General features: G+C 51.3%; 1 protein-coding gene across 1 annotated transcript in view; it reads left to right on the top strand.

Moving 5' to 3' along the window:
* Window positions 1-20,350, top strand: part of LOC127582231 (neurogenic locus notch homolog protein 1-like) — an 81,962-nt gene that overhangs the window by 48,896 nt on the left and 12,716 nt on the right. The window contains exons 13-28 of the mRNA XM_052037367.1: window positions 2,180-2,372; window positions 3,023-3,168; window positions 3,715-3,828; window positions 5,824-5,943; window positions 6,918-7,070; window positions 8,585-8,813; window positions 10,587-10,788; window positions 11,246-11,399; window positions 13,225-13,409; window positions 13,786-13,918; window positions 14,624-14,881; window positions 14,978-15,090; window positions 15,713-16,287; window positions 16,882-17,310; window positions 18,675-18,823; window positions 19,530-19,746. Of these exons, the coding sequence (XP_051893327.1) occupies window positions 2,180-2,372; window positions 3,023-3,168; window positions 3,715-3,828; window positions 5,824-5,943; window positions 6,918-7,070; window positions 8,585-8,813; window positions 10,587-10,788; window positions 11,246-11,399; window positions 13,225-13,409; window positions 13,786-13,918; window positions 14,624-14,881; window positions 14,978-15,090; window positions 15,713-16,287; window positions 16,882-17,310; window positions 18,675-18,823; window positions 19,530-19,746 (3,370 nt within the window). The remainder of the gene's footprint in view (window positions 1-2,179; window positions 2,373-3,022; window positions 3,169-3,714; window positions 3,829-5,823; window positions 5,944-6,917; window positions 7,071-8,584; window positions 8,814-10,586; window positions 10,789-11,245; window positions 11,400-13,224; window positions 13,410-13,785; window positions 13,919-14,623; window positions 14,882-14,977; window positions 15,091-15,712; window positions 16,288-16,881; window positions 17,311-18,674; window positions 18,824-19,529; window positions 19,747-20,350) is intronic.

Here is a 20,350-nt window from a genome sequence, read left to right as displayed (position 1 = left end):
GGCTCTGCCCAGGCCCAGTCAATGGGAACAGGTAAGTGGAGGAGCTGGAGTGAAAGGAGCGACTGTCATCAGTCAGGCAGAGCTCACTGAATCTCAGGAGTATCGTGTTCCTTCTCCCAGCCCAAGTGCACGCTCACACTCACTCTCTCTCTCTCCCTTTCCCGCTTCCCCCTCCACCCCTGACCTTTTTCTCTCTCCTCCAACACACCCCCCCCAACACCCCCCATCCTTCTCTCACTATCTCTGAAGAGTGGAGGGACTTGGGTAGCCTCCCCCCACCAACTACTGCACCTGACTCACAGGGCACCCAGGGGGTGTGAGGCCTGAGGACCAGGTACAGCTGCCGCTGAGGAGGGAGGCTGACTTTTCAATAAAGGGCCCATTATTCAGCAGCAGCCCATCTGCTGGATTGGGTTTCAGGGCCAAGCCACTTCACCGGTCCTGCTTTCAAACAACTGGGGCAAGTGAAGCAAAAGGCAAGCCCGTAATTTGAGAAAACCCAGGCCTTGAATGTTGTTTCTTTGTTTCGGTGTTGAGGAGAGATTTAATTCTGAAGGGAATCATTTCACTTCACTTCAGTCCTGAATCCGTCACGCAGCGACATTGTTGAAGTTTAATTGGAAGTGTTGAGAGGTGACAGGACTAAGACACTAAATGATTGACACTGTCTCAGCAACCAACTCTGGAGTTCTCTTCCTGTCCAAAACACCTTCTTCCTTCTGAAGACACTGACCCTCACTGGGGGACAGGTCCCACACACGCTGACCCTAAATGGGGGACAGGTCCCACACATGCTGACCCTCACTGGGGGACGGGTCCCACACACACCGACCCTCACTGGGGGACGGGTCCCACACACACCGACCCTCACTGGGGGACGGGTCCCACACACACCGACCCTCACTGGGGGATGGGTCCCACACACTGACCCTCACTGCGTTATGGATTCCAGTGGCTTCTGCTCCTGCTTCCTCTACTGCTCAAGCTTTCAGTCCAGGTGAAGGGTCTCAACCCAAAACGTTGACTGCTCATTTCCCCCCCACAGATGCTGCCTGACCTGCTGAGTTCCTCCAGCAACTTGTTTTTTGCTCCAGATTCCAGCATCTGCAGTTTCTTGTGTCTTACAAATCATTTCCTGTACTGATTCCCAATCACCCTGCTGTACCAATTCCAAATATCCTCCCGCACTAAATCTGATCCATCTCCTGCCTCACGTCCAATCCTCCTCCTGTCCTAATTAAAAATTCCCCTCCTGCACCAACTCCCAATTCCCCTCCTGTGCTCACTCCCATTCCATCTCCCGGAGTAAATTCCCAGTCACCTTCCTGCACTAATTCCTGATCCATCTCCTGCTCCCACTCCTTATACCCCTCCCACACTAACTCCCCTCCCACAGTAACTCCCGACCCCTCCCACACTAACCCCCGACCCCTCCCACACTAACTCCCGATCCCTCCCACACTAATTCCCTACCCCTCCCACACTAACTCCTGACTACCCCACACTAACTCTAACCCCTCCCACACTAATTCCCAACCCCTCCCACACTAACTCCCGACCCCCCCCCCCCCCACACTAACTCCCCACCCCTCCCACACTAACTCCCGATCCCATCTCCTCTTCTAGTGCTGTGATTTCAGGATTACATTCCTCTTTGTTATAACAGTGACAACAAAAAATACTTTGTGACTTGGTGAGGAGGTGTCGGGCACGCTTGAAGTGCTGTTTTTTTCTGCCCTACTTCCACCCTATGAGATCCTCTCCGTAAATCCCACTTTCGTCCTGCTCCCAGACTCTCCTCACTGATTGACCTGTTGTTTGGAAAGCTGTCTGACCCGGCTCCCTCTCCAGCACACAACTTGACCTCTCTTGGTAATGGTTTTGATCCTTTGCTGTATTAATGTCATACTGTGTATCTGCGGGACTCTGTGACACTTGGTGCCACACCATTCCCACATCCAAAAATGTGCATTTATTTGCTACTATTTCTTTAATGCCATTCATTTATTTGCCATGATGATCCTTATTAATATTCATGTCTTCGTTGCAATGCCTTTATTAATATTCATGTATTCACCACAATGAGATTAATATGCATGTTTTAGCAACGTGTCCTGATTAATATTCATTTATTCACGACTATCCTGGTTAATATTAATGTTTTGACTGTGTGTTCCAGGTCCCATGTGTAACATTAACATCGATGAGTGTGCATCGAACCCTTGTCACAATGGAGGAACGTGCAAGGATGATATCAATGGCTTTACGTGCATCTGCCCAGAAGGTTATCACGACTTAGTGTGTTTCTCTGAGGTCAATGAGTGTAACAGCAACCCATGCATCCACGGGGAGTGCAGGGATGACCTCAACGGGTGCGTACTGCTCAATCATATGGGTGGCACATGATAGGGTGAATGGGGGTGAGGTCACACTGGGGGGAAAACATTACAGAAAGCTTTATTCTGTATCAAACCTGTGCTTGCCTGGATCTGGGAATGTTTAGGCTGGTGTGTGGAAGGAGCTTTACTCTGTATCGAACCTGTGTCACTCTTGCCACCAAAGGAACATGTAGAGGGAGCCTTATTCTGTCTCTAACCTGTGCTAGCCCATCCCTGGGGATGTTTAATGAGGTGTATGGAGGGTGCTTTATTTGTTATCCGCACTATGCTTTTCCTGCCACAGGGGTGTTTGACGGGACCACGTAGAGGGAGTTTTACTAGGTATCTAATCTGTGATGACCTGGTCCTGGCAGTGTTTGATGGGACCATGTAAAAGGAACCTTAATCTGTACTTAAATCTGTGCTATAGCTGCCATGGTTGTGTTTGATAGGACCTTGTAGGGGAAATTTTATTCTGTATCTCACCTGTCCTGGGAATGTTTGATGGAGGCATGTATGTATTTAGTTTGTGTGGCCAGGCCCTGGGGTGTTTAGTTCAATGTGTGGACGGGCCTTTACTCTGTATCTGTGGAGGGTTTGATGAGACTGGGCTGTCGGACTCACTCTGTCCTTCTGCCTCACAGGTACAGCTGTGAGTGCATCCCCGGCTGGGCAGGCATGAACTGTGACCTGAACGTCAACGAGTGCGAGTCTCTCCCCTGCGTCAACGGTGGCACGTGTCGGGACATGAATAATGGCTACCTGTGTGACTGTCGGCCTGGCTTCAGGGGTAAGGAAGGGTGAGGGTCAGTGGGCATGGGGAGGCTTCACCAGGGCCCAGCCTGCCACTGCACTGAGTATCACAGGCCTGAGGCTTGCACTGTCAGCTTCTCGTGTTCCTGGACACATTCCTCATCTGGGACCCTGGGCAGGGAGGGTGGTGTGTGGCTCAGCTGTGTGCACACCCCCACACTCTGTGGAGTTCTGTGAATGAATGTGGCTCCCTCACTGACTCTATCATTCTCTCTCTCCCACTCTAGCTTTGTTATTCTCCCTCTCTTTTTCACCTTCCCTCTCTCTCACACACACATTCCCTTTCTCATGTACTCTCCCACTCTTCTTTCTCTATCTCTCACCTATTCCTTCCTTATGCACTTCCCCATCTCTCTCTTTTTCTCTCTATCTGCTGTCTTTCTTTCTCCGTCCCTCTGTCTCATTCCCTCTCTTTACACTTGTCTCAGTATTTCTCTCTTCCCTCCCTGTCTCTCTGTTCCACCCCCACTCTGTCTGTCTGTTCTGTGTAGTTTCTGTGCTGATGCATTTGTTCCTCCTTCAGGACCGAATTGTCAGACAAACATCAACGAGTGTGCATCCAACCCATGCCTGAATCAGGGAAGCTGCATTGATGATGTGGCTGGATACAAGTGCAACTGCATCTTGCCGTACACAGGTAAGAAACTCAGAGCCAGATGCTTCATAACGTACTCTGGTTAGTAGACCAGGGCCAGGTACACCTTTAAATCTCCTTCCTCTCGCCTTAAACCTATGTCACACCATGGGAAAAAGATTCTGACTATCTACCCCATCTATGCCTTTCATCATTTTATATACCTCTATCAGGTCATCCCTCAGCCTCCTTTGCCCCAGGGAAAACAAACCCATTTGAATCCTGGTGAATCTTCTCTGTGAAATGGGATCTTTCATATTGATTGGAGAGTGGGTGGGGTGGTCTTAGTTTAACATCTCATCTGAAAGATAACCCCTTCGTCAGAAATGCCAGCCTGGATTATAGGTTCAAGTTGCTCGAGCCAGCAGCTTCTGATTCAGAGATGAAAGTCAAGCGGATTATGGCAGGGCTGACGCCATTGTCTGCTTTCTTTCTATTTAAGAATTGAGGAGCACCAAGTTCTTGGTGAGGTAATCAGTTCAAGGGCGTCTCCAGTTCCACCATCTCCGCCCCACACAGGCATCATCTGAAAAGTTTTCAATTTGTACTGCGAGGTTGGGTCCAGAGGGGAGTGGGGAGCTGAGTCTGGTCTGAGCTGGAATAAACAGCAGATTTCCTGGTGAGGGACCTGCTCATGAAGAGCTGTTGATGCCTGGCTTCCTGCTCCCTGGAAACACTGGTGCAGAGGGAACAATTGCTGGAAATAGCGTCACCCTTCCTGTCTCTGCTGGGTTTCCCTGGAAACTAGTTGCGGAAAAGGCCCTCGCTTACAGAATGTGACAAAAAGAGAGAAAACTTAGCTTTGGAATATTTAACCCTAACAAAAAATGGAAATTAATATTCCAGAGGCACTTTGACTTTAGCTTTCAAAAACAAATTCAAGAGCGCAGGTCGTCGGCAGTAATGAATGTCTCCCATTGGGTGCAGTGGGGACTGCTTTGTGCCGAAGACACTTTGGATCCAAGTTCAGGACAAAATAAACCGAGGTCCTGCTTGTGTTCCCAGTCCAGTGACTACTGACCCCTGGTGGAGGGTTCGGTGCATTGGCTGCCAACACCTGGAACCGGTCCGCCACTGAGGCTCAGTGTGTGTGGGACCCATCCCCCAGTGAGGGTCAGTGTGTGTGGGACCTGTCCCCCAGTGAGGGTCAGTGTGTGTGTGAGTCGCGCCCCCCCCCCCAGTGAGGGTCAGTGTGTGTGGGACCTGTCCCCCAGTGAGGGTCAGTGTGTGTGGGATTCCTACCCCAATAGGATTCAGTGCCCATGGAACTTATAACCCACAACAGCAAATAAAAAAATGTGGTAGTGGTTCCACAGCCACTGATTCCACAGCTACTGCCTCACACCTTCAGTGACCTGGATTCAGCATGACCTGACCTCTGGTCCTGTCATGTGGTGTGACCAGGTGGGTTTCCTCCCACATTCCAAAGATGTGCATTTTGGTAGGATAACTTGCTGCTGTGAATTGCCCATTTTATGTATGTGAGTGGGAGAATCTGGGGAAGTTGATGAAAATGCAGGGAGAATAAAATGGGATTAGTGGTGGGATTAGTGTAAATGGATTCTCGATGGTCAGTGATCACCTGGTGGTCCAAAGGGCCAATGTTCTAGTTGTATGATTGACTAGTGGTGGAGCTGCTATCAGCATTAATTCCATGTATTGGTCCCAGGTCCCAGTGCTGGTGGATATTGAAGGGCAGAATGAGGATGGGGATTGGCTCTTTCTGGGGAACAATATACCCCTTGTTAACAGGCAAATACTGTTCATACTTCACAGTTCACTGAGGGAAAGTAAACCTACCTAATGAATTAGTGGGCCTTCAACATGGTAACCCTGTCTGTCATCCTCCCCACTAACCGAGCGATCACTGAGCCCAGTCACAGGTCCTCCTCACTTGGTGCTGCCTGGGTCAGAGCAGACTCCCAGCATTGGAGGATATTGTTTGCATTTCTTCATGTCTTGTTTGGGAGTTCTAATGACGGATACACTTCTGTGCAGGAGTGAACTGTGAGGATGTCCTGGCTCCATGTGCCAGTGAGCCATGTAAAAATGGTGGCGTCTGCCATGAGTCTGAAGATTATGAAAACTTCTCGTGTGGCTGTCCAGAGGGATGGCAAGGTGAGTGTCACATGTGATCTGTCACATGCAGAGCATCAAACTTGGAGCGCAATGTGCAGAGCATCACTCAACATGCCACAGACACAGTGTCATACACAGCGTTGTGCACGTAGAGGGTCATGCATACAGTGCTAGACACAGAGCATCACACAGGGAATGTCACACACTGAGCCACGCATAGAATGTCTCACACAGAACATCATGCATGGTGTTTCACACATAGTGTCACACACAGAACGTCATGTATAGAGCACCACACGTGGTGCATCACAGAGAGCACTACATGCAGAGCATCACACACAGTATCACACATAGATGGTCACAGACAGACCAGCATGCACAGAGTAGAACACAGAGTGTTACACACAGAATGCCATACACAGAGCATCACACTCAGAACATCACACATCAAAACCCAGAGTGTCTGTCAGACAGTGTGGCTCATCCCAAACTCTCTGTCACACACACAGCATCACATTCATACAGTTACACAAGGTATGGGGAGAGTGTTGGCCCAAAAACCTAAAATCTAGAGCCTTGGATTCAAATCCCACCACAGCAGCTATAGACTTTAAATTCATTTAATAATCTGGAATTTGGAACAACAACTAGCCCTGGTAATGATGGTCACAAAGACAACTGTGACAATGTCACCAAAACCCACCTGGTGCCCTCCAGGGGAGGAAATCTGCCATCCATAGTTAGTCCATGACTCCAGAGTCACCCCGTGTGGTTGATTCTTAAATGCTTCAGAAATGGCCTAGCAAGCCACTTAGTTATAGGTGGCTCACTACCGCTTTCTCAAGGGACAATTAAGGGCAGGCAATAAATGCAGGTTTTGCCACTAATACCAAGATCCCAAAAAATCGATAAATTAAAAAAAAACACAGAACATTGCAACCAAAACAGTTTGTTGCACACAGAGGATCACATGCCAGTCATGCAGTTAATGAATGAATTCTCTCTCTCTCCAGGCCAGACCTGTGAAAAGGATGTGAATGAATGTGTGAAGAGCCCCTGTCAGAATGGAGCCACTTGTCAGAACTCGATGGGTGGATTCAAGTGCATTTGTCGCCAGGGCTACACTGGGATCACCTGTGAAACTGATGTAGACGACTGTCAGCCCAGTAAGTGGAGCGAGAGAAAGAATGAGGGAGGGAGCAAGAGAATGAAAGAATGAGCAACAGAACAAGAACCAGGGAGAGGGAGTGGGAGTGAGAGACTTGGATAGAAAGAGATGTGCTGAAACAGGGAATCCTGCATAATGCAATAAGGTATTGGAATAATGGTGCCGGGCACTGGGGAGAACTCATTTGTTCAGTTCTGGTTGCCTCATTATAGGAAGGATGTGGAAGCTTTAGAGAGGGTGCAGAGGAGATTTACCAGGATGCTGCCTGGATTGGAGAGCATGCCTTATGAGGATAGGTCGAGCGAGCTCGGGCTTTCCTCTTTGGAGAGCGAGCTGGGGCTTTTCTCTTTGGAGAGAAGGAGGATGAGAGGTGACCTGATAGAGGTGTACAAGATGATAAGAGGCATAGATTGAGTGGACAGTCAGAGACTTTTTCCAAGGGCAAAAGTGGCTAACACGAGGGGACATAATTTTAAGGTGATTGGAGGAAGGTTTAGGGGGGATGTCAGGGGTAAGCTTTTTACACAGAGAGTGGTGGGTGCGTGGAACACACTGCCGGCAGAGGTGGTGGAGGCAGATACATTAGGGACATTTAGGAGACTCTTAGATAGACACATGAATGATAGAAAAATGGAGGGCTATGTGGGAGGGAAGGGTTAGATAGATCTTAGCGCAGGATAAAACGTTGGCACAACATCGTGGGCCTAAGGGCCTGTACTATGGGCCTGTTCTATGTTCTATGCTCTTCATCCAGTAATGCCATGGATGTTCTACATTTGCCTGAGAAGGTAGACGGAGCAATGGTTTAACATTTCAACCAAAAGAGATAGCAGCACTCTCTCAGCACTGCCCCTCCAGTAGTGCAGCACTCCCTCAGTACTGCCCCTCCAGTAGTGCAGCACTCCCTCAGTACTGCCCCTCTGACAGTGCAGCACTCCCTCAGTACTGCCCCTCTGACAGTGCAGCACTCCCTCAGTACTGCCCCTCTGACAGTGCAGCACTCCCTCAGTACTGCCCCTCTGACAGTGCAGCACTCCCTCGATACTGCCCCTCTGACAGAGCAGCACTCCCTCAGTACTGCCCCTCTGACGGTGCAGCACTGCCTCAATACTGCCCCTCTGACAGTGCAGCACTCCCTCAGTACTGCCCCTCTGACGGTGCAGCACTCTCTCCGTACTGCCCCCTGACTGTGCAGCACTCTCTCAGTACTGCCCCCTGACAGTGCAGCACTCCCTCAGTACTGCCCCTCCAATAGTAGAGAACTTTCTGAGTAATGCCCCTCCAAATCTTCAGTGCTCTCAGTGCTGCCCCTCCAGCAACGTTGCACTCCCTCATTACTGTCATGTGACCAAGCTTTTGTTCACATGCTTGTTTGGTTCAGTGGCGAATTTAGTTTATTTTCCTGAGAAATGCCTTTGGGTGTTTTATTCTGCTAAGGGTGCTACATAAATGGAGAATGTCGTGGATTGGTTGTGGCTGGGAGTAAGTCCATCTCCATTTATCCCACCACAGATCCGTGCCACAATGGAGGTTCCTGCTCCGATGGTGTGAACAATTTCCTGTGCATCTGCCTCCCAGGATTTGGAGGCCCCAAGTGTGAAGAGGACATCAATGAGTGCGCCAGTGACCCATGTAAAAACAACGGCAACTGCACGGACTGCGTCAACAGCTACACCTGTACCTGCCCACTGGGCTTCAGCGGCATGCACTGTGAGAATAATGCCCCTGACTGCACAGAGAGGTGAGGGCAGGGAGCAGGGAGATGATGGGGTGAGGGAGGGTGAGGGGAAAGGTTGGGCATGGAGGGCGGGAGAGAGGGACAGGAATGTTAGGAGGTGGAGAGAAGGAGTCCCTCTCAGAGAGAGCGAGAGGTAGAAGGTAGGGTTAGGGGGACTGAGGGGTGGGGGTGGTGGAAGGCTGGAGAGAAAGCGGTAAGTGAAGCTGGGAGGAGGGAGAGAGGCCCAGAATGAGAGGACACAAGGAAATAATTTTTCCTGCCTCTCCCTTTATGTGATCCACATTTACTTTGGTTAGTCACTTCCTTACGGTCTTTTTTTCATATCTCATGCCAATTTATTCCCAGTTTTAGTTCCCTCCAATTTATCAATTTTTTGGACATCTGCTACTGGTTCCTAAAATATTTCCAATTCTCATCCATTTTTCTTGGTGACATTTTAAGCCTTTGCTTTTGATCTAATGCTATTTTTTGCCTTTTCAGTTAGCCATGGATGGATTACTTTTCCCATGGAGTTTTTCTCAGTGGAATGTACATTTGATGAGAATTATGAAGTATTTTTTAAAATGATTTCCATTGTTTTACTGCTGGGAAACATTTCAAATTGATTTCCCAAATTACCGTATCTAACTTATTTTTCATACCTGTGAAAATGCTTTACTTAATCCACAGCTTTAGTTTCTGACTGAATTATGTCTCCCTTCTACTTTACATAATTTTTTTCCTAGAAGATCAATTATCATGAGATTATTGCCTAATTCTGTCCCATTATCCAAGCCCATCCACGCTGGTTCCATGATGTTTGCTGCAGGAAATTCTTCTTTAAATGTCAACCACCATAGAATGTTTAATTCCAAACCTTGATCCTCATAACCATGGCTCCATAATGACCATTAGACCAAGGCAATTTCTCTCTAATTATGCAACTAACTCATTTATCTTATTACGAATGCTTCTTACATTCAGATACGGTGCATTTAATTTTAACTTTTTCCTATTTTTCCTCAATTCGATTTGGTTTTACTGTCATATTCCACTTAGTATTAGCCAATTTCTTTTGTTCCATTACCTCGCTCTTTCCTTAAATCCTCAACTGAATGTTTACCTACCTCAAATCCCTCCATTTTTAAATCTATATTTTTAGAGAGAGAGAGAGAGAGTGCGAGAGAGAGAGAGACTGAGAGGGAGGTGGTGGGAAGGGGTGGGTGGGGAGCGAAGCAGGGAAAAGAGCAAGTGGGAGAGAGAGCGCATGAGACAGAGCATGGGGTGAGAAAGGGAGACTGGGTTACATGGAAAGGAAACCTTCCACCTCAGCTTCAAGACTAATAGAGGGGAGATGACCAGAAGCTTATCCAGAGCAGCAGGTTGTAAAGAGCAATCTTAAAGGAGGAAGGATTGGTGGGGAGGCAGAGAGATTTAGGGAACTCCACAGCTTAGGGCGTTGACAGGTTAGCTCCAATGGGGTGTTCAAAATTATGAGATGGTTTTGATAAATGATAGAAAGGATGGAGAATCATTTACTCAAGAAGATGGTTTTAAATTGTTTGGCAAAAGAACAGGTTTGTTGAGAATTGTTGTTGAGGCAGTGGATTGTTGTGGTGTCTGAATGGGTGGTAGAAGAAGATTTGGTAATAACTTTCTAAAGGGAATGAGATAACTACTCATGGCTAGATGTGGCTCTTTCAGTGAGCTAGCAGAAGCACAATGGGTTGAATGGCCTTCTCCAGGTGCTGCAGGATTCAAAGAGCATGTTATGTATTATGTCGTTCCCTCCCTCAGCTCCTGTTTTAACGGTGGGACTTGTGTCGATGGAATCAACACCTTCACGTGCCTCTGCCCGACTGGGTTCACAGGGAACTACTGCCAGCATGACATCAATGAGTGCGACTCCAAGCCCTGTCTCCATGGGGGCACCTGTCAGGATAGCTACGGCACCTACAAGTGTACCTGCCCCCAGGGCTACACTGGACTCAACTGCCAGGTAACTACTGATGACCCAAACCAGCCCCCGTTCACAGCCACCCCCTGCCTCCTCCACACCCCAGGGGCACTGAGACACCGAGACCTTCCACCTGTGTCCAGACATTTGTCGACTGCCGGGGAGGAGGTGTCGATCACAGTCACGATACCGGAGTGTGAGAGGCAGAGGTGGACAGTGAGTGGGAGGGTTGGGGTTGGATCTGCTTCCACGTACCGAGTGGATGGAGAGTGATCACACACGGCGGGGCAGTTGGTGAGGGGAGGCAGTGGGTGTGAGGATGGGTGACTTCGTGTGAGCATTTTGTTGAAAGTTCCACAATATTCACACAAGATCCTTAGTGACAGATGCCCGCAGAGTGTGTCTGTCTGGGGGAGAATGGGGCAGAGAGGGAGGTGGGCGATGTTACAGGGGAAGCTGGTGAGCGAGGGTGTGAACCTTCTGTCTCGTTCCTCCGCAGGACCTGGTGCGCTGGTGTGACTCATCACCCTGCAAGAATGGCGGCAAATGCTGGCAGACTGGCACCACCTACCGGTGTGACTGCCAGAGCAGCTGGACAGGACTCTACTGCGATGTGCCCAGTGTGTCCTGCGAAGTGGCTGCCAGGCAGCAAGGTAAATGCCCCAGCCATGGCCAACCCATCCCCACCCAGGGGTTATCCCCAACCCATTGCTGCTCGCCCTTCCCTACCCGCTCTGTGTACCTGCTATCTCAAGCCCAGTGCCACCCAACCAACCTCCTTCTCATCTCTCCTGCTTACTGTGACACTTCCTGCACCATCCCCACACCCACTGCTGTTACAAAGTCACCTGTGTCAGCCCTGACCATCGATGCCCTCCCACTGCAGGATACATACCTCGCCATCTTCAACTTACTGGACCAATGGTCGCTCACTGTGCCCCCTCGCAGGGTCGCACCTCCTAGCTTATCCCTCTTTTAAATATGCACCGCTCTTGTCTCTGTGGCCCAGCTACTGTCCGTGGTTGCCCCACTATACGTCCTGCCATCATTAACAACACCGCTATTGTCGGTGGCTCTGCCATCACCAGTGTTCCTCCTACACAGCTAGTGACGCTGCTGTTATTAGTGGCTCCACCCATCATTAGCAGGTCTTCCTCATCATTAGCAAGCCCCCCCATCATTCTCAGATCAACCCCCCGACCCCCCCCCCCCCCATCATTAGATAAGATGAGATTTCTTTATTAGTCACACATACATCAAAACACACAGTGAAATGCATCTTTGCGCAGTGTTCTGGGGGCAGCCCGCAAGTGTCACCACGCTTCCAGCGCCAACATAGCATGCCCACAACTTCCTAACCCGTATGTCTTTGGAATGTGGGAGGAAACCCATGCAGACATGGGGAGAACGTAAAAACTCCTTACAGACAGTGGCCAGAATTGAACCTGGGTCACTGGCGCTGTAATAGCGTTACACTAACCGCTACACTACAGTGCCTGGCCCTATCATTACCAGGTTCCTTCACCCATTGTTAGAAGGACCCCCATCATTAGCAGGTTTCCCGTCATCAACAGCCCCGCCACCACTAGTGGCCCAGTCACCATTCATCCCATCATTAATGCCCCATCGTAGTTTGTGGCCGTTGTTGTTGGCACTCACTGTGTCCTGCCACTGTTAGCTCATTCCCACCCTGCCACCGTCACCCACCCTGCCACCGTCACCCACCCTGCCACAGTCACCCGCCCTGCCACCGTCACCCACCCTGCCACAGACACCCCACCCTGCCACAGTCACCCACCCTGCCACAGTCACCCCACCCTGCCACAGTCACTCACCCTGCCACAGTCACTCACCCTGCCACAGACACCCCACCCTGCCACAGACACCCCACCCTGCCACAGTCACCCACCCTGCCACAGACACCCCACCCTGCCACAGTCACCCACCCTGCCACCGTCACCCACCCTGCCACCGTCACCCACCCTGCCACAGATGCCCCACCCTGCCACCGTCACCCACCCTGCCACAGTCACCCACCCTGCCACCGTCACCCACCCTGCCACAGTCACCCCACCCTGCCACCGTCACCCACCCTGCCACAGACACCCCACCCTGCCACAGTCACCCACCCTGCCACAGTCACCCACCCTGCCACCGTCACCCACCCTGCCACAGACACCCACCCTGCCACAGTCACCCACCCTGCCACCGTCACCCACCCTGCCACAGTCACCCACCCTGCCACCGTCACCCACCCTGCCACAGACACCCCACCCTGCCACAGTCACCCACCCTGCCACAGTCACCCACCCTGCCACAGACGCCCCACCCTGCCACAGTCACCCACCCTGCCACCGTCACCCACCCTGCCACAGTCACCCGCCCTGCCACCGTCACCCACCCTGCCATCATTCTGCTCCTCTGTCCTGCCCTTCTCTCTGGCTCATTATTACTCCTGGTTAATGTTCTGCTCTGCAGGGGTGGAATCGGGCCATCTCTGTCGCAACAGCGGCCTCTGCATCGATGCCGGCAACACCCACCGCTGCCAATGCCAGGCCGGTTACACGGGCAGCTACTGTGAGGAGCAGGTGGATGAGTGTGCTCCCAACCCGTGCCAAAACGGAGCCACGTGCACTGACTACCTGGGTGGCTATTCCTGCGAGGTGAGCTGGTCAAGCATTTAGTGGGACTAAAGTTCAGTGCCTCAGCTCAGTGTACCGGGGGGGTCATTGTCAGAGGGCATTGATCAAAAATCTCTGTATTAAAGCTCCATTTATCAAGGGTCTGCATAGCAAGGTTAGCACGAGCGGCCAGCATTACTGCTCAATATCAAGGGTTGGTATTGTTCTCCTCTAATGACCAAAGGCACTATGGAAAGGAAGCTTTCCCTTTCATCGGCATCCCATGGCAGGTTCAGTTCCTGCTCCGGTTTCTAGGGATATTCCAGACGTGATCCTTGCTGTCGATAACAAGTTGTGCAGAATGGTTTTTTTAACTGCTTCTCTTTCTCCCTGTTCTCTCTCCCTCCCTCAACTGCAGTGTGTTGCTGGCTATCACGGAATCAACTGCTCGGAGGAGATCAATGAATGCCTTTCACATCCCTGCCAGAACGGTGGCACTTGCATCGACCTCACCAACACTTTCAAGTGTTCCTGCCCTCGGGGTACACAAGGTAGGAGTTGGTGTGAAGTGGTTTGCTGGGACTTCCGTCTCACATGGCTCCGTGGGGTCCCATTTCTAAAGCTGCATCACAACTTTGATACGTCTGGCCTTCTCTGGTCTTTGGTCACTGCCGTCGATGCCAGGGATAAGCCTCAACGTTCTCCCTGCCTTGCCCCAATGTTCCTCCATTCTTCCATCCCTGGCCTATGTGCAGTAGAACGGAGAAGATATGTGGGAGAGGCTGGTTATCACTGGGGTGGAGGGATGGGAGGTGGGGATTTTACTGTCCTAAGGTGAGATGGACGAAGTGGGGGTGTTGGGCGTCAGATGGGGGTTGTCCTTTGTACGGGGTAGGGTCAGGAGATGTAGGTGTTGTGTACCAACATCCCAAGGTCAGGTGGATGGGACAAGGCACTAGTCATGCCCCAGGTGTGGGAAGTGGGATTGGGGTGAAGGAAGGAAGGTTGGGGAGTGGGTTAGGTGGTACTAAGGAGTGAGATTGATGAACCTGGGCGGGGCGGGGAAATTTAATTTAATTCCTCATGTAGTGGCATGCAGAGAAACCTGATTACTACAGCAAAACCAAGAATATCCACGGGCTTTTTCCACAGTCGATGGGTGGGACTAACCGTGGGTAGGCCCTTATCTCTGGAACATGTATCGGCCATCCCATTTCCTGACACCATCCCGCTGCCCTCTGCTGCCCCTCTCACAGGTGTGCACTGCGAGATAAACCTGGACGACTGCAACCCCCCTGTGGACTCCCTCACCCAGGAGCCTCGGTGCTTTAACAAGGGCCGCTGCGTCGACCGTGTCGGGAGCTACAGCTGCATCTGTCCAGCGGGCTTCGTGGGTGAGCACTGCGAGGGCGACGTCAACGAGTGCCTGTCCAACCCGTGCGACGCGCGTGGCACGCAGAACTGTGTGCAGCTGGTCAACGCCTTCCGCTGCGAGTGCAGACCCGGTTACACAGGTGAGGCGGCGGGCGCGGGGAGTGGGCGGAGATGGAGGAGGGCAGCCGAGGCTCTTGTCCCACACTCACTGGTTGTTTCCTCTGCCCTTCCCCCAGGCCTCCGGTGCGAGCGAGTGTTTGACGGCTGCAAAAGTCGGCCGTGCCGCAATGGAGGGACCTGCGCCGTCGCTGGCAACATCGCTCGCGGTTTCATCTGCCGCTGCCCCCCGGTAAGTGCTCCGTTGCCCCAGACTCCCACCTTCTTTACCTGCCCCGTCTCACGCGAGGTGGTCCTGTGCATTTCCTCACGTGGTCCGCGCCGGTTCGCCAGCTCATTTGACGCACCCTGTCACAGGTTCTTACAGTGTGTAACCTGCATCACAGAGTCAAACGGCACAGAATCAGGCCCCTGCAGACACCCAGTCCACACCTGTTTACACTAATTCCATGTTAATCCTGTTTTATTCTCCCCACATTCCCATATTATCTCCCCTCCCTCTTCCCCTTTCTGCATTTCTCACCCATCTCTATCACGTACCCACACACACTAGAAGCAGTTTACAGTGACCTACTACCTTACAAATCCATACACCTTCAAGGTATGGGAGGGAACCAGAGCATCTAACCCATACGGTCACAGGGGGAGCACAAAAACTCCACACAAACAGCAGTGCAGGGTGGGGTTGAACCAGCGTTGCCAAAGCTGTGAGGCAGCGGCTGTACTGGCTGCACTGCATCATCTCTGGTACATTCATAAGCCGAGTTTCACGTCCGCCTCACTGGGGGGAGGGTTACACTTGTCGTCTTGTTTCCCTTGACTGAAAGCCCTCTGTCTTCTCCCTTGTTTGGCAGGGTTACGAGGGGGCCTCATGCGAGAACCAGGCGAGCGTCTGCAGGAATCAGCGGTGCCGGAACGGTGGGACATGTGTGCTGAGCCCAGGGGGCTCCCCGCACTGCGCCTGTCCACCGGGGCGAGGGGGTCCCGACTGCCGACAGCCGGCCGACAGCCCCTGCGAGTCCAACCCGTGCTATAATGGTGGGACGTGCGAGCGGGCGCCCACTGAGCCCTTCTACCGCTGCCGTTGCCCCCCGCTCTTCAACGGGCTGCAGTGCTTCATCCTGGACTACGAGTTCAGCGGCGGGCGCGGCCAGGACATCACCCTGCCCCCCGTCGTGCGCATGGGCTGCGAGAACCCTCAGTGCGCCAGCCTGGCCGCCAACCGCGTGTGCGAGGCTCGCTGCAACACCCACGCCTGCGACTGGGATGGCGGCGACTGCTCGCTCAACTTCAACGACCCCTGGAAGAACTGCTCGCAGGCCCTGCAGTGCTGGCGCTACTTTGGAGACGGGAAATGCGACGAGCACTGCAACAACGCAGGCTGCCTGTATGACGGGTTCGACTGTCAGAGCGTGGAGTCGCAGTGCAAGTGAGTCCCAGAGCAGGGAGGGGTTGGGTACCGAGAGAAATGGGCGCCAAGGTGAGAGGGGAGGGGCAGGGGTCTCCCGGGGACTGAGGGCTTCAATCCCGGGGACTGAAGGGGAGGAAGCGAAGGAGGAAGTGCATATGGGAGAAAGGGAGAGGGAAAAAGTGAAGGGTTAAAAAAAAGAACTGGAGAGAAAGAGAGTGGAGATATTGGTACTGGTTTATTATTGTACTGAGGTACAGTGAAATGCTTTTTTGTGCCATCCGGACAGATCGTGAGTACGTCGAGATAGTAAAAAGGAAAACAGGATGCAGGATATATTGTGGCAGTAACAGAGAAAGTGAAGTGCAGGTAGATAATGGCCACATCGAGGTAGATTGGGAGGTGAGGAGTTCACCTTTTACCATATGAGAGGTCTGTACAAGAGTCTCCCTTAAGGGGGAGACAACTCCCAGGAACACGAGGATGAGGATGGGACTGTGGGAAGGGACTGCAGAATGGGATTAGGGGACAGGCCACATGTGTTGATCCGCTGCCGTGATCCCATCACCGTGTAACCAGTTGTTCCTTCCCTCTGTGCTCTCTCCCCCGCCCCAGCCCACTCTATGACCAGTACTGTAAGGATCACTATGGCGACGGACACTGTGACCAGGGGTGCAATAACATCGAGTGTGAGTGGGACGGCCTGGACTGCGCCAATGACAAGCCAGAGAAGCTGGCGGACGGGACCCTGGTGCTCATCGTCTTGGTGCCCCCAGAGCAGCTGCGGAACGACTCCGTGAGCTTCCTCCGTGAGCTCAGCCGCGTCCTGCACACCAACGTCAAGTTCAAGAAGCACCCAGAGGGCAATGATATGGTCTACCCCTACTTTGGGAACGAGGAAGAACTACACAAGCACCACGTGAAGAGATCGGTGGAGGACATCCGCAGCCAGGTCACTGGCGCCTTCAGGACCGTCAAGCGGTCCCTGTACACAATGGTGAACCCCAGGATCCGCAGGGAGCTGGAGGAGAAAGAGGTCAAAGGGTAAGTGCCAACACTGTCACCCTTGATGGTCACTCACCATCGCCCAATCACCCTTTGACCTCCTTGGCTAAGAGGTCAGGACCCTTTCTCTCCTCTGATCAGAGGTCATGGGTTCAGACTGACTTCAGCCTTATCCTGGCTGATACCGACTACTACTGAACTACTACCTTCTTAGGCAACCTGAGCGTTTTACAGCCAAAGGAGTATTTCGAGTTTAGTCGCTGCTTTTACTGTAGGAAACCCAGCTGGCATTAGTACTACACTGGTGAGCCTCAGCCAGAAGGCTGCACTCTGATCTCCGAGTGGGTCTTGAACACAAAATGAGAGGTCAAAGGGGACTACTTAGCACAATTGTGTTTACTGTGTTATACCGAGGGTGTGCTACGCTGTTGGAGGATCAGTAACAAGGGACTGGTGGAGGCGCATCCCTTGGCCCAGTCTGCCTTCTGGGTGGATGTAAAGGATCCTACGACATTATTTCAAATGATGATCAGGGGAAGCGATTTATTCCAAGAATCACTGATGTCACATTCAGTTCACAGTGCAGAAGCAGTCATTGAGGCCTTCAGACGTGTGCCAGTGTTTAGGCTCCACCTGACCCCCTTTTCAACCCTCCCCATCTGACACAATGCAATGTTCTATTCCCTTCTCAATGTGCCTTCCCCTGCCTCCTCCTTCAGTGCAAGAAGAGGGAAAGCGTGAAGGGAGGACAAAAAGAACTGCAGAGAAAGAGAGCGGAGAGTGCTATTTGCCTCAACTATTTCCTGTGATAGAAAATTCCACATTCACACTACTCTGTATCGAGAATCTAATCCAGAACTCCCCGTCATATTAATGGCTTCTAGTGAGTTCTGGCTTCTCTGACATTTTCCCTGCCTTTCAGAATCTTAAAGACACCTATTGAGTTTTTCCTCCAGCTGCCCAAATGGATCAAGGGCACTGCCTTCAACATAACTTGTACTCAGGACACACTTAGTTGTTTCTGAAATATCAAGTTTCTGGTGGTGTCCCCAGATGGCCAGGGATCCTGGTCTTCGTTTGGTCTTATTGTGAAACCTAAACACACACACACACACGCACGCACGCACGCACGCACGCACGCACGCACGCACACACACACACACACACACACACACACACGCGACTGCTTATCGCCTCAGTAATGTGTTCAAGGCCCACTCAGAGATGTGAGTGCAGCCTTCTGGCTGAAGTTCACTGGTGCAGTACTGATGCCCACTGGGTTTCCTGCAGTAAAAGCAGTGACTACACTTCAAAAAAAACTTCTTTGGTTGTAAAATGCTTGGGTTGCCTAAAAAAGTGAATGGCACTATATAAATCTGAGATCTTTATTTTTCTTTCTCAAGATCAATCGTTTTCTTGGAGATTGACAACCGGCAATGTTATCAGACTTTCTCAGACTGCTTCACCAGTGCAACAGACGTGGCAGCATTCCTGGGCGCCATGGCCTCCCAGGGCAGCCTACAGCTCCCATACAACATAGAGGTCGTACAAAGTAAGTGCGAGTTCCCCTTCTTCTTTGATGATCGCTCCCCACCTCCCCCAACCTGAAATGAGTAGGGAGAGGAGAGGGACAAGAAAAATGGTACACTTTCCACCAGTATAATTAACGACATCTCGAAGGGCATCTCCTAACCCGTTATCAGCTGCCAAATCATTAAGGCGAAAGAAAGAATTGATCGGCGTGCTTGAGAAGTTGATGTCTTTGTAGTTGGGATCCATCGGTAATTCCTAGGCTTTTCACAGATTAATACCACTGCACTAATTTGATGATCGCTAAATCCTTCCCCTGCACAAGAGGGAGAAGAGTTCGACTTTCTTCAAGTCTAAAGGCAAGAAAACAAACCCTGGGAGCGTTTTGGGACGTTTCTCTCTCTCAATTTCTTTTTTTGCATTCTGATTATCCACCGTTTAACTGACCTTGTTTTATAACACAGACTGAATCGTAATTTTTTTTGTGCGTATGTATAAAATGTAACGCTCACGGTTTTTGATCCTGCTGCTGCTCATAGACATTTTCTCTCTCTCTCTTTCTCTCTCTCTTCATCCCTCCTGTTCACTGTCTGATGATTCATCTGGGCCCCTCTCTGTCTGTGTCTCTGTCTCTATCTCTCCATGCCTCACCACCTCTCTATCTTCTTTCTTTGCTCCCTGATCACACAGTTCGGTTTGATGAATTCCACCTCCTCCCCCCTCTGCAGGTAAAGATAATGTGAGGACCCATGACGTTAACCTCTACCCCATGTACGTGGTCGTGTCTGTGCTCATCTTCCTCGCCTTCATTGGGATGGGGGTGCTGGTATCTCGCAAGAGACATCGGGAGCATGGGCAGCTCTGGTTCCCTGAAGGGTTCAAGGTCACCGAGTCTAGCAAGAAGAAACGGCGTGAACCAGTGGGCGAGGACTCTGTCGGGTTGAAGTAAGTCGGGTGTTTTACCCGTTTGCTGCTGTATCGGTTTTCTGGTTCCCAGAGGTGAAGCCCAATTAAGGAGATTGCCAACTTGTCTGTGCAATGGGGATTTTAACATTCAGCAACAACCTGTTAGTTCTCAAGGTGCGTACATGTTGAAATATTCCAATTCAGAGTTAAAGGGCCCCAGTGGGAAGGGTCCTGTCCCACTGGTTAATGAAGGGTCCTTGCAAAGCATTGTGTAGCATTGAGTCGACAGTTTCTCTGTGTAGCCTCTTCCTCCCCAACCTCCAGAGCTCCACCGAAACCCCCAACATGGGCAAAGATCGGTTAAACTCAGTGGCCCATTCCTGTGCTTTAGGTTGTTTGTAATTCTAATTTACAGTGTCCTTTGTCCAAATGTCTTGATTGTCAGCTCATGTCTCCCCTTCTGTACGTGTGTGTGTTTGGGCGTGTCTACCTGCCTGTCTGCTGGGCTGCCTGTTCGTCTGTTTTCCTGCCTGCTTCTGTCTACCTGCCTGTCTTTCACTGCCTCCCTGCGTATCTGTTTCTGTATCTGTCTCTCTACATGTCTGTTTGCCTACCATGCCAGCTGGCCTGTTTGTATGTCTAC

The sequence above is a fragment of the Pristis pectinata genome, chromosome 23, assembly GCF_009764475.1.
Source record: "Pristis pectinata isolate sPriPec2 chromosome 23, sPriPec2.1.pri, whole genome shotgun sequence".
Taxonomy (NCBI): Eukaryota; Metazoa; Chordata; class Chondrichthyes; order Rhinopristiformes; family Pristidae; genus Pristis; species Pristis pectinata.
The sequence above is the reverse complement of the archived record's forward strand: the minus strand, read 5'-3'. Positions and strand labels throughout refer to the sequence as shown.